The 15,067-nt window shown below is 39.1% G+C and overlaps 1 protein-coding gene across 1 annotated transcript in view; it reads left to right on the forward strand.

The window, feature by feature from the left end:
• LOC136610023 (dynein axonemal heavy chain 3-like) overlaps positions 1–15,067 on the forward strand; it is a 1,175,415-nt gene that overhangs the window by 550,503 nt on the left and 609,845 nt on the right. The window contains exons 32-34 of the mRNA XM_066589293.1: positions 3,523–3,666; positions 8,627–8,791; positions 12,217–12,439. Of these exons, the coding sequence (XP_066445390.1) occupies positions 3,523–3,666; positions 8,627–8,791; positions 12,217–12,439 (532 nt within the window). The remainder of the gene's footprint in view (positions 1–3,522; positions 3,667–8,626; positions 8,792–12,216; positions 12,440–15,067) is intronic.

Here is a 15,067-nt window from a genome sequence, read left to right on the forward strand (position 1 = left end):
ACAAAACCACGTGCCTACATATGTACACACACGCACATGCTCGTGTCAATGCACCTTTAATGAATAATACAGATAATGGGTTACATTGAAGGTTGAAATAAAGGCCATTGTACACGCAATGACTATCACTCAAAATTTGTCCAAACACCTCAAAAATGAGTGATAATCGGTACTTGTAAACACAGGGATTGTGCGCTTTTTGTTTGAAAGATGGATTTTAGTTCACTTAAAATCTATTGTTCAGCTGCTGAAAGACTCAGCCAATACATTCCATTTGAATGTATTTCACTCATCTTTCAAAAGACAGCAGGATTTTCTCCCAGCAGCATGTTTACACTAGGCGAGAGGAGCACAATGGAATGTGCCAGCAGCTGTTTGCACAGCTAGGAGTGTGTTTAAACACACACTGGGCTCTGCAAACACCTCCTAGAGGCCCTTTAACATGCAAATGAAGGTGATAAAGTATTAATGGCCATTAAAGCCAATAACATGGGCAACTTCTGGAATGGCAGTGTGAACTCCTGAAATACAACCATGTTTTCAGCCATCCTTAACACCATTCTGCTGTTAAAATGCCTTGATCGAAAGGAAGAAGGTCAAGGCTCAAGGGGGTAGAAAACATGAGTATGAATAAAATGTAGACTGCAGCTAATAAACAGAGACTTGTGCAGCATGCAGTGAGTACTCTTGGGCAAAGTTTAGCTGCCACTACTTTTGCATCTTGCTGCTATCACAACATGTAGGTTATTGGGATCTAACTCGGTAGAATTTCTCAAGAAGTGGTTCCTAGACATATTTCCAACGGTGCAATTCTGACCTGCTTACAGGGTTCAAAGGGTACACAGGGTCTCAGCTAGACCTTTTCCACCTGGAACCCTACCATGACCTCTGCTAGAACAAGACTGAGATCTGATATTACAAATGGTGAGATGTTAATAGGAAATAAGATTTGAGGATGCAAAGACTTTTCCAAACATTCTGTCGAACTGTAGGAAAAAATGCTACATTTGTAACGGTCAGCAGGTGGCTAAAAGGTTACAATGTGGACCGTTCAATGGCCTCTCCTGCTAAATTGAGGATAGATGATGAAAAGAACATTTCATTCTTCACATACCGCAAAGAAGCTGGTGACTAAACTTGCAAGAAATGTAAAAATATTCCACATTCCCAAAAGTTCCTGAAACCATTAATGTCATTGGTGTTGAACTCTCTTTATCTCAGCAGTAACAATCTGTGACATTATCTTTGCATTCTCCTGACTGACTGACTTTATTTCTTACAATTCTGATCATCTCTGGTTTATAAGGCTTTGATCTCAACAGAAACTGTCCAGGATCCTTTCCTATTCTTGTACAGTTTAGTTGAGAGGATGGGTGGTATGTTATCATTATTTCAATTTAAAACTTAAACATTAACCACTTATTTTCACAAGTACTTCAGACTTGATATGTCTCTGCTACTGAAACTGAGATGAATTATTTAACAATACAGCTTGATGGCTATAACTTCCATTTTTTCCCGTTAAGCACGGGACTCGGTTTTCAGTAATCACCTTGCCTGCACTTCAGCAACTCATTTTAGTTGCACAGGCACACACCCCTTCAAGGTTTTTTTGGGGCGATTTTTATTGATGATCTATCCTCAGCATAGGTCATTAATAGTTTATCAGTTAGGGTCCATCACTCAGAACCCCAAGCAGTCAGCTGTTCTGGTGCCCGCTATCAGCAGCAAAACATAGTGTACAGAAAGGAAGCAGATCACTCCAACTCCTGGTACCAGTGCTAGTAATGGTAGATGCAGCTCTCATTGTTTTTAATGGAGCCCACAGTGCTTATCACATCTCTCCTTGTACCCAATACATTTCTTGAATACATCTATTGATCTTCTACAGTCTCTTCTGCAAGTTCTACCCACCTGGGGTCTTTATACCACAACTGATGTTCTACATTTGTATTGTGATCATCATATACCATACCATGATGCCCCATCTATTAATCTGCCGATAATATTATCTGCTATGCAGCAGTTTAACAATCTACTGCTTTATTTTTGTGCTCAATAAAATAAGTTTGTGCTCAATAAATAAAATAAAATAAAAAATAACCTGGAAACCCATCAAATGAACATTGGGATAGATTAACCAAAGCCAATGCAAGTGATGTTCCTTTCAGCACTAACCTCAAAGCTTGCTGATTTTTTTTCTTTTTTTAAAAAAAGAGCCTCTGGAACTTTGCTCCCCCTTTCTCTACTGTTTTTGATATTTTTTTCATTGTGCCAGGGATCTGCATAACTTCTCCATTTTGATGCAACATAGGGCTCTTTCACACGAGCTTATATCGGCCGCCGTTTTTACGCCGTTTGTGTATGGGCGCCCAGTGGATATACGCCGAGGATGCCATGCCTTTGAGCCTTCCCTCCCCTCACCAGCTCACATTTTCTCTCCTTCCCATCGGCGGATTGCAATGGGAGGGTGTGGGATGGGGGCAGGGCTAAGCACCGCCTCCTCCCATTGCTGGCTGCGGACAAGGAGCGGGGAGGGAGTGGGAGCTCAGCTTTGCCCCTTCTCACCCCTGGTCCACAGCCAGCAATGGGAGGAGGCGGGATGTGGCAGCGGGGAGCTGTCCCGCCCCCTCCTATTGCAATCAGCGGAGGGGAGGAGAGAAGAAGGAGGGAGTTTAGCAGTCACGCTGCTAAACTCCCTCCCACCTCCCTTCTCCGGCCGCTGTCATTGGCTCCCATAGAAGCCCATGCGGCAGCCAACGTATTCCAGCCTAAAAGATCCAGTACTATCTTTTGGGCCTGACGTAAAAACACCCTGCGCTATATTGGCCAGCCGGGTGCTTTTACACAGCAGGAATACGGCCATGTGATCTGATGCATTGGAATCCAATGCATCAGATGACAGCGTATATCGGTCGACCGTGAAAACGGCAGGCCGATATATGCTTGTGCGAAAGAGCCCTTAAAGGGGTTGTCCCATGAAAAGAAATTATCTCCTATTCACAGAATAGGGGATAACTATCTGATCATTGGGGGCCCATCCACTGCGACTTCCACTGATCTCAAGAAGAAGAGGTGTTTCAAAAGTCCTTTAATGAATGGAGTGATGGTCATACATGCATACTTCTGCTCTATTCATTTTAGTGGGACTGTCATAGATAACTGGATATGCTTGAACGCCATGAACTGATTCTTGATTGCATTATCTTATACTACATGTTTGTTTGCTCACTATGCTGATTCTGTTGTGTGCTCTTATATGAGCGATATCTATAGATTCATTACCTCTAAAATGCCATAAAATAACATCTTTTTGTAGATGTATACTAATGTTGATCTGCTGAAATCTCACGTAATAAATGTATCATTTTTTTCTTTCACCTTGTTTTGCATTTATTGTGAACCTCTACTGATTTTGTTGTATTCGGGTTTACAAATATCTATATTAAGAGCACTCCACATTACAAATCAATCATATCAATAAGATGACAACTACTAACAACCTTCCTAATTTGTCTTCAGCTTTCTTCCCAGCATCACTATGATTATGGCATGAGGGCAGTTAAATCAGTATTAACAGCTGCTGGGAACCTAAAGGTTAAATTACCAAATGAGAAAGAGGATGTGCTGATGCTTCGATCAATACGTGACGTCAATCTGCCCAAGGTATTGTCCACTTCCAGCTGCAGTGTATGCTCGTTATTATGTGTTACTTGGGAAGAAGAAAATGCATGACAGCAAACATGATCTGGTGCTAGTTCTGGTCTTTTCCAGTGTCATTTCAGATCGATTGACAATTACAAGGCAGGCGAGAAGATAAACTACATGCTATAGCTTAAATGCAATGTTTATGACCCTTTCAAATGTCACCATGGAATGGAGTAAGGTTTTCATTTGCATATATTTCACCAGCCAAGGGTTATCCTTCATTGCTGGAATATACAGGACCATTTGTTCAATATGTTCCTCATATGCTGCTAACTAATGTTTTATATTGTTCTTCGGGATATGAGTCACAGATAACGTAAGAAAATCAAATAACTATGTCTGTGCCGACTGAGTTACAACAAACAATTTTTAATATATGGAAGATGTAGATTAAATATATGAAAGATGTTATTTATATACTGTAGAATTAAATTCAAAAGTTGAATTATTGTTTTTTATAATATAGCAGTGATTGTAGCTATAAACTCAACTCAACCAATTTTTTTCATACCTCAGCATTCTGCGAGCACCGTTTGCTCCTTTTGGATGTGGGCATATGTGTGGTTCCAGCAGGAATCCTATCTTTCCCTTCATGAGCACTTTCTAGTTGATGCCGGGCCTTCTATTGATGTCAGCGAATGCATCCAGCCCTCTAGTAGTCACAAGACTAATAACATGATATTCATAGGGAGAGTGCCAATCACTGTTAAATCATGTTTTGCATGAACAACATGTCACATTGTAAACAATGTTGCTAGAATCATGTGAAAACTTGCCTGGTACTTCGGAGATAGAATGTACATTAACCCCTTGAGTGGCACGCCCGGAAATTTTCCGGGACGAGCTCCACTGCTCATAGCGATACAGCCCGGAAGATTTCCGGGCTATGTATCACTATGGAAGCTGCAGAGCACAATGCCACAAGCTGTGACAGTGTGCTCTGCCTGCACAGACCCACACAGAGCAGTGCAAGGGCTTTGGAAAACCAGCAGAAGATATTGCCGACATGTCGGCAACCTCCTGCTTTGTTTACAGGCTGCCATAGAGACCATCGGCTTGTCAGAAGCAAGCCGATGGTCTCTGTGGCAGGGAGAGCTGGTTGTTAGCTGTCAGAGGACAGCTAGGTACTAGCTCTTACAGCAGAGATCAGAGAAAACCTCCGATCTCTGCTGTGTTAACCCTTTACATGCTAAAGTCTATGTGACTGCAGCATGTAAAGGGCTGTCACTGCAGCATGTAAAGGGCTGTCACCATCGGACCCCTGAAATGTGATCAGGGGTCCTGATGAGTCCCTGTGGAAGTCCCCTAAAGGGACAAAAAAAAAAGGTAAAAAAAAAAAAAAAGGTAAAAAATTATTTAAAAAAATAATAAAAACACTTGTCTCCCTTTACTTTGTAAAAAATCAAAAATACAATCACACATGTGGTATCCATGCGTCATAATGACCCAGAGAAGGAAGTTAATACATTATTTAACCCCTTAATGACATGGCCCCTTTTTTTCTTTTTTCCCCATTTCTTTTTTTCCTCCCCCCTGTTTAAAAAATCACAACTTGTCCCGCAAAAAACAAGCCCTTATATGGCCATGTCAATGGAAAAATGAAAAAGTTATGGCTCTTGAGACGCAACTGCAAAATTAGTTGAAATTCAATGATTAGACCATTTTAAAAAACCTGCCCTGGTGGGCACGACAGGGTGGTAGGAAACCCGCCACTCAAGGGGTTAAAGCAAACCTCCAAGCTTTAACAAACAAAGATGGCTGAACCACTTCTTTGACTACCTAATGCACATTGTGCATTGGTAGTCCAAGAAACTACATGCTGCTCCTACTGGTCAATGCCGCTCATATGGGTTGCACTGGTCAATCAAAGAAGGTGTAGTGTTTTAGACTAATGATGCATACTAATGCACAGTGTACATCAGGTAGTCAGAGTAGTGGGTGCCGCCATCTTTGTTTGTCCAGGCCTAGAGGGTCATTTTAAAAGGTACATAACTTACGATATAGGTTTATGCTAACAACTGTTGTAGATATTGGAAAACTCCTTTAAGGCCCAACGCACATTGGCATATTTACATTGCGGAAAAGGGAGCTGGCGTCCACCTCCGGATTTGGCAGCAAATGCTGCCCATAAACATGCTATAGAAAATCCCTGTCCACAAGCGGAAATCAATTGTGATTTTCCACTCGAGAAGGGAAAATCACAACATGTTCTATTTTTGCACGGATTCCATGTGGACAGCTTCCATTGCAGTCAATGGAAGCTGTCTGATCTGTGGCCTGTCCACAGCTGTCACTGCGGACGGGCCACAGAATCCACGTCATCACCTAGCGATGGCGCGGTGTCATCTGTACTGCGCATGTGCACCAGTGTGACCCTGGCACATCTGCACCACAAACTAGAGTAAATCCAGGCAGATAAGCAGGGGTCACCTGCTGGGCACTGGGTCAGATTCTGCTGCGGGATCTCGAATGCAACATCTGACCCGGTCGTGTGCATTTGGCCTAAGAAATGTACAGTAAAAAGTGTAAAGAATATAGATAGTGTTGTGCAAATTTTTTCATCGCTTCCCATTTGCAAAATTAGGCAAATTGTAAATAGTGCCCATTAAACATTTTGTAGCATTTTGCAACTGTAGAGTCTGTGCAACACCTGCACATAACTGGTTGTCTTGTTGCTTCCAAGATAAATGCAATGGCAAATTAAACGTGGCTGTGCTCTGTTCTTTTGCCTTCCTTTTCTCAGTGTTTGGCTTGGTGCACACTGCCTGTGTGTTTGAGTTGTGCTCCGGATGCTCAGAAGCACCTGACATCAGACAGCACACATGTCTGTGTGCTGTCTCACTTATGCACAGCCAGTACATTGACAAGCACTTGTATGTGCTGTTTATCATCCATGATATGAACAGGAATAGGAAATGCAATGAGTTTTTTTCATGTGGACCATTGGTCCACTTGAAAAACGTCAATAAACATATCCTCATAACCCTATAATGGGGCCATGTGCTGTCTGTAGATTAACATGGACAGCACACGACCCCAATACGCTAGTATGCCAGGGGCCGTAAGGATAGCAGCATGGAGAGGTAATAGGATGTAGGGAGCAGAAAATAACTTAATATATGTCCATCCAGTTCATCCTGTTACCCCTCCCAATGTTAATCCAGAGGAAGGCAACAATAAACAGTGAGGTAGAGGCCAATTTTTCCCATTTAAGGGAAATTTTCCACATTTATGTGTACAGAGACAGAGAAGAGAACCCATGGTAGAGAGGGAAAATCACACACGTCTCAGAATCTGTATCTCTTAGCATAAAGCAGTGAAAATTTCTTCTCATGAGATGTAGAAGGAAAACTCACTGCAGGAGTGAAACTGTATAGATACATGAGAAGTAGTGAAGGCAGCAGCTCCATGAAGGCACAGAACTTACATCCAGCATGCATTACTGGAGAGGAAAAGCCCACCTGAGAAAGTTCTGAAACTAAGAGCAGGTTGCAAACTGTGTATCAAGTGGTCTTAAAATGAATAAAGTAATGAAGACTGCAGCCTGAAAAGTAAAAGGAATCTGTTCTCTCATAACCCCCCCCCCCCCAAACAAATGTAACAGCTTGTTAGCCCAAAAGATGCAGATTCAAAATATGTATTTTTCCATGTCAAAGATGTCGAGACTCAGCAACATAGCCTTTAAGAATCTTCTTCTGCATGGAGTTTGAGACACAGCTATAATTGAGAACCATCTGACATCTTAGCTAAACATGCTAGAACACCTGTTTGTTGTACATTTAACTTTTGTGTTGCTATGAACATCAAATGAAGCTCGGATCTTAAAAGTAATTGCTACATTTCTGAGCTCACCTCAGAAAGCTTTAGAAGAACAAACTGATTCTACTGTGTATGTGAGCGGCATGTTCTAACTTCTATTTGTTTAATTTTGTTTATTTATAGAATAGAAGATTTTGCATGTTTCTACCAAAAAAATTCAGCTTTTATACCTATATAATACAATTCCATCTAAAATGCAAAATTAAAATAAGACTAAACATGGTGCTGAGCTGCCTTTACATGGAACGATTATCATTCAAACGAGCACAACCGAAGATAATCATTCAGTTTAAACATGAGCCACTGATGAATGAGAAACGTGCGCTTCTTATTCATCATTGAGTTTCAGCCAGCACAAAAAACTACCCCGGTTCAGGCAGTTTAAACACTGATAGGAATGTGAAACACTGAACGATAAGTGCCTGAGGACTGCGCGATCCTCAACAAGAATCGTGCAATCTAAACAGGCTGTCCAAGCGTGAAGGAGCTCCTGATGACATCACCAAAAGTAAAAGGGGCATTGGTGATGTAATCCTCAGACATGTTATGTGATCCTGTTGCTAACTGAATGCTAGGAGTACTATGATGCATGGGGGAGGTTGACATGACTGACACCCTGTTTAGTTCTATTGTATTAGCTCATAGATGCATTTACACAGGACTAATATGTGGTCTATAGCATTCTACTGTACAGAGGCTGCACTGTTATCAGAAAGGTACATTGTGTGAGCAGAATTTTAAATACATGTATATTACAAAACTAGACTGTTTCCTCTTCAATAAGAAAAGCGAAAATAAAAAAGAACAAGTAATTTAGAATTTATAAAGGTGTCATAGTCGTTTTTTTAACTTGTCTACTGAATTTACAATTTGGGACAAATGCTGCATTTAAGGTTGCTTTAAAATATGCACTTGATTTTTGAATGTCAGCTATATTTACTTTACAAATGTATCATACTTATGTGAATTATTATTGATAAAATGCAATCATCGTAGTATTTATTTACAGTATTTTTAAGCTGTTTCAGAGGACAGATATTCTCTTTTATGAAATGCACTGTTGCTCATTTTTTTCCTTTCTCTGATTTTCAATTTGCAGTTTTTGTCCCATGATGTCCCGCTTTTTGATAGCATCATTTCTGACCTCTTCCCAAGGGTTGTTTTGCCAGCTTCTGACCATGGCAGTCTAGAGGTGTCCATCAGGGAAATCACCAGGAAAATGAATCTGCAACCAGTCCCTTGCTTCATCAAGAAGATAATACAAGTCAGCCAGTGTTCCTCTTATACATGTGATAGCATTTTCTGTTGAATATATTACATCAGGCTTCTCAATGAGTGAATTAAGCATATAACAGTCTTTTATTACATTATGTAGACTCATGGTATTCTCACTTTACTTGGGCTGACAGTTCTTCATGTTGAAAACTATTGTTAGTATCTCAGTAATAAAACGTAACACATCTATTATAACACTGAATAACCATTTACAAAATTGCTTAAAGTCAAGTCTTATTTGAACAAAAAGCAAACATCTCTTACCTGTCCTAGGATTTGTACCAAGGACAATAAGAACCATCAGCCTGGTGTCTGAGTTATTTAACTCACATAGGATTGCCTAGACTATATGCATTGCAGCAAACCTTCAACTATGAGAAATATTAGATCTGTATCGGCTTTGAGAGCCAGAATATAAACAAAAATATTTCCAGTCATTAAAGGGGTTGTCCCGCAGCAGCAAGTGGGTCTATACACTTCTGTATGGCCATATTAATGCACTTTGTAATGTACATTGTGCATTAATTATGAGCCATACAGAAGTTATAAGAAGTTTTTCACTTACCTGCTCCGTTGCTAGCGTCCTCGTTTCCATGAAGCCGACTAATTTTCGCCGTCTAATGGCCAAATTAGCCGCGCTTGCGCAGTCCGGGTCTTCTTCTTATCTCAATGGGGCTCCGTGTAGCTCTGTGTAGCTCCGCCCCGTCACGTGCCGATTCCAGCCAATCAGGAGGCTGGAATCGGCAATGGACCGCACAGAAGCCCTGCGGTCCACCGAGGGAGAAGATGCCGGCGGCCATCTTCAGCCGGTAAGTAAGAAGTCACCGGAGCGCGGGGATTCAGGTAAGCGCTGTGCGGATTTTTCTTTAGGTCCCTGCATCGGGGTTGTCTCGCGCCGAACGGGGGGGGGTGAAAAAAAAAAAACCCGTTTCGGCGCGGGACAACCCCTTTAAGCAAAATTATAGGAAATAGGGAAAGTATGCAATTTTGAAGTGTTATTTGCATAAAACTAGAGAATCCTTGAACCGATTGATGACATATATGTACATATATGTTGGATGTGTTTGCAGTTTGTATGAAGTTCCTCTGTCTTCTAAACGGCCCCTGATTATGAGGTGCCATTTAGATGTCATGGAAGTCAAGAGCCTTGTGAAGGCCCCCATTGCTGCCATGGAATTTTACCTATCAAGCCTGTGGCAGTGCTTAATAGAATGCCTGAGAAAGTACAATATACTGCAATACTGAGGTATTGCAGTATATTGTATAAGTGATTGAACGATCAATCGCTGGTTGAAGTCCCCAATGGGGACTTTAAAAAATAAACAAAATTATTATTAAAAAATAAATAAAACTAAAAAATACAGTTTGTCTTATCAAAAAATCAAGTAAAAAAAATTGTATCATCATTTCTGTAAACGTCTCATCAAAAAGTCCTATTAACTGTGAAATGGTACAATTAGAAACTACAAGTCATCCTGCAAAAAGCAAGCCTTCATACGACCCCGTTGACAGAAAAAAAAAGTTATGGTGGGCAAAAGATGGCAACAGAAAGTGTTTTATTTTTTTTTTAAAGATTTTATTTTTTAAAAGTAATATAACATTTAAAGAAAACTATATTAAATTTGTATCAACATAATCAGACTGACTCCTAGAATAACGTTAACATGTCATTTTTGCTGCTCCATGTATGTTGTAAGAACAATCCTCTGCAAAAATAGTAAATTGTATTTTTTTTCCCCATTTAACCCTAGTTAGAAATATTTAAAACGTTTCTAGCATATTATATGGTATATTAAATGGTGCCATTCAAAAACACAACTCCACCAAAAAAAATAATTCCTCATATAGCTATGTTGATGGAAAATGGAAAAAGTTATGATTTTTTAAAAGCAGGAATGAAAAAGCAAAAACAAACAAACAAAATGTAAAATGGCCATGTTTCTAAGGGGTTAACTACTTTATACATAACTCTGACCACATAGTTTACAATATGTAAAGGTAATTATTACTGATTTCTCCTTCACATATTCATCCTTAGTCATAATTAACAGATAAGTGATTTTTTTACACATTCACTCCCCCATCAGAAAATTGTGGTCATGAAATTTTTTTTATTATTCTGACCTGTAGTAAATACAGTATGGTATTAGAATGACTGGCGGCCTCCTATGTTAAATCTTAAATTACAACCTGCAGATTACAGTTATTTAGCTTTATTCGTTTCCAAACTAAAACGAAACAAATTGATTCACCTATTTAATTATCTTTACAATATTGCATTTCAATAATAATTTTACTTTTTGCCATTAACCCCCGTGAACTGCTGGAATATGTATTGCAGGCATAGGGACCATTTTTTTCGTGATTCTCTTTTCTGCAAGAGCAGAATGATGAAATGAACTAGATAGTACAGAAAACAGGAGACAAACACTGCAGCACTAAAGTGGCTTAGAAGAGGTTAGGATATAATGGGATTTCGAAAGTATCCGGCACTCTCTCATCTCTTTACTAAAGTTTCTTCATTGAGCCACCATAAGCAGGATTTTTCAGATAAAATTATTCAGGAGCTAACTCACATTTTCAATTCATTTGGTGCTGAATACTAAGTTGTACTTTAGGTAATCTAAAAGTATATCCATCATTTATTTATTTTTTTAATGTACAGAGTGGGTGATTCTAGGCATTTTTACAATATCTTTAATTAGCCTATTTTGTATGCTTGTGGTAGAAAAACCCTCTTGAAATACATCTTAACCTAGCTGCATAGCTGAATAGAAAGCATGGAAATGGGGACATCTGCTATATTATTCCCGCAACACATATTATGCTTTTTTTATTTAAAAAATGCTTAGAATTGTGTTTTATGCATTAAAAAATAATTAAATTACAGTTACACTCTGCAAGAAAAAAAATCTTCATCAATATTTTCCTGCAGAAACCCAATAGGAATCAGTAGTTGTAGCCCAAGTGAACCTACAACAGCCAGTTAGTGTAGAAGAATGGAATTCTGATATACTGGAGATAAATTATGTGTATTTGTTTCTATTCCAGTGACACAAGTTGACAGGTCTACCGAAAACCTCATGTAGCATTCAGTTCAGTTTATGGGGTGAAAAGATAGGTAGGGGAGAGGAGGTCATTATTGGTCCGTGGAGGGTAGGGAGTAACAATGTAAATAAGAGGTAGGAAAGTTGGGTTAGGTAATTAGAAATATTTTAATTTCCATGCTAGGAAAGACAGCAATATTAAAATGATGAAAGCAAATTATTTGACAATGTAAAGTATTTCTTGCATTTACTATTTTTTCATGTTTGTCTGTGATGAATCAAAGTCAGTATACTCTATATGTTGTATATACTTTGTGTATCTGTAAATGTAAAAAGTGTCCCTAAATATAATCTCTTTTTTAAACAGATCTATGAAATGATGTTGGTTCGACATGGATTTATGTTGATTGGAAGCCCACTTGGGGGGAAAACTTCTGCACTTAAAGTCCTAGCTGAAGTCCTAAAAGATTTGGAAACAAAGGGACAAATGGATGAACATGGAGTTGATTATATTTTTATAAATCCAAAGGCTATTACCATAGGGCAGTTATATGGCAGTTTTGATCCAGTTTCACATGAGTGGTTTGATGGTAAGTGTACACTAATAGTAAATCCAGAATATTTCACTACATTGATCTCTGTCTGACTCACTGTGCTTCTTTTAAATCATGTGTCATTGATTGAACTAGGATACTGTCTGTGCCTTTATTGTTGATTTTTTCTTACCTCTTTAAGTTAAGGCCCATTTACACGAGCAGATAATCGCTCAAAGATCACTCAAACAACAGTTTGAGTGACAGCTTTGAGCGATTATTTTGCATAAAAAATAATTGGTATTTAAGTAGCTACTCAGCTACTTAAATACCAATTTGGTGTGCAAATGAAGCCTTCACTGAATGCAGTTAATAGCCAGAGGCTATTATCTGCGCTCAGATCCTTTGTTCTTCACAGGGAAACAATGCTATCAGCACTCCCCCACAGTAGAGAAAGACTGATGAAAGTGATTGTTAAAATCAAGTCAGCTTGATTTCAAAGATCAGCAAAAAGTGCCTGAAATGCTGGTGCCCCACGTCCATTTACACGCACCGATTATCGCTAAAACGATCGCCGATTAGCAAATTTTTGGCGATAACTGTCCATTGTAAATGAGCCTTAAGAAATACCCTGATTTTGTTTCATGAAATGCAAAAGTTTTAATGTCTCTTAGGCTATAGGCACACCGATATTTTAAAAGTTGCCCCTGAGAATCTTGGGCGCAACTTGTATTGGACAGCATACGGACATCCTTGTCTGTGTAATAACCAATGTGCAGGACTCTGCACATTTACATGTAATATTCCCATCCAAGAATCAGACAAAAATAGGAAATGCTGTGATTTATCGAAAAAAAAATGTGAATACACCCATTCAAATGAATAGGCTCTATTTCCGACCAATTTTCGGACTCAAAAATCAGACGGAAAAATCATTCGTGCCTGAGGGCTCATTCAGATGAGCGCTGTTTCGTGCTGTTAGCAGCTCACAGAATGCAATCCTAATAGTAACCAATAGGTCCCTTTAGAAGCATTCATATGAGATAATGTTAGGCTCGCTGAATCAGCGCACCTAAAAAAGATAGGATATGCTAGGTGCGCACAAAGATAAAATATGTCTTATCTTTGCTGCTTGCTTTCCATAGGCTCCTATGGGAGACTTGAAGGCACGCAGCATGCACCTCGGATCATGTGAACGGGCAACTTCACGGAGCTTGAAGTAGACCATTCACGCGATCTTTACAGCACTATACGCACAATCTTTTCTCGCAGCAAAAATAGCGCTCATGTGAACAAGCCCTAAGGTTGTAATAACACAGGCAATTTTCCTGCTTGAGTTTTATCCAATTCTGAGATGAACAGAATTTACACAAGAAGCCATTCATTTAAATTGAATAATTCACACCAACTATTTTTCTGTCAGACCAATATGTCCAACTAGCAAAATTGCAGTATGTCCTACTTTTGTGCAATTCTTCTTCAAGAATTGCCATTATTTCTTATGGCAGTGTGAAAAAATGCATCACAATCACAACTTGCGGTTTGCATGCAAGTGTGATACGTTTTTAATGCATGTTACTATGGAAACCACAATAAAAAGAGAACCAGGAAGCGCAAAGCAGAGAAAACTGTGTGAGAAAAACATATGAAGATTGCACTGAAAATGGTCAGTTTTTCACTAATCAAAAACTCACCCAACCTTGTGAATACAGCGTCATGAAGAAGTCCTTTCTAATTGACTCACTGTGTTGATGTGTGCATGTAAACATATATATCCATTCCTGAGAATTACATATCTTCAATTAAATATTAAGCCATTACCCCTTTAAGGGCTTGCTGCATAGACCATGCAGTTAAACCCCGGAAGATTTCCATGGACAGCTCTAGTGCTGAAATGTGCAGAGCACTGAGCTGTCATCTGAAATCTTCCGGGGACTTTACTGCATACTCAGTGCAGCAAGCCCCAGAGATTTCCCTGCCATAATACCAACTGTCAAAGTAGTACAGTGGCACTGTAATAATAAACCTGCCACTGAAGGAGTTTAGTGTTATCATTTCTGACCAATAAATCTTTCACCTTTATGATATTAACAGAGCTAAGACTGAGGAAAAATCACATGTATATACCGTGCCGTTAAGAAATCACTCACTTAGATGGTTACAATTCAATTCTCCACTTGTAATATATGTAAATCAATACATCAGTAAAACGATGATAATTTGCCCCAAGTCAACAAAGCAAGCACTGAAGCTTATATTTGCTTAGTCCTTTAGGCGTGTACTTACAGAAAGCCTGGAAGGGGGCTCTGTGTAAATACAGGAATATTACTTTTTCATTATAATTCTACTTCGGTATTATATAAAAGACTTAGAGGAAATTCTGCATATTGCATCCTACTGTGTTGACCTTTACTCTAGACACGAAGAATGTGCTTAAAAATTATCAAGCAATTTCATGCCTTAATTTCAGTTTTTCAGATTATGCCCCAGGTCTCAATAATTCGAATTATTCTAAGATTCAATCTTGTGCCAAAAGAGACTCTACAACTCATGCCTGACAATATTTCTTCCTTTACCTTTTACTTCATGTCTTTCTCCGATACTTTATGTAATGTCACCAGCTGTTTCATGGATACATACAAAACTATAAAAATTGTTTGCTCTATAATAAAATGTTATATTAAA

The sequence above is a fragment of the Eleutherodactylus coqui genome, chromosome 2, assembly GCF_035609145.1.
Source record: "Eleutherodactylus coqui strain aEleCoq1 chromosome 2, aEleCoq1.hap1, whole genome shotgun sequence".
Taxonomy (NCBI): domain Eukaryota; kingdom Metazoa; phylum Chordata; class Amphibia; order Anura; family Eleutherodactylidae; genus Eleutherodactylus; species Eleutherodactylus coqui.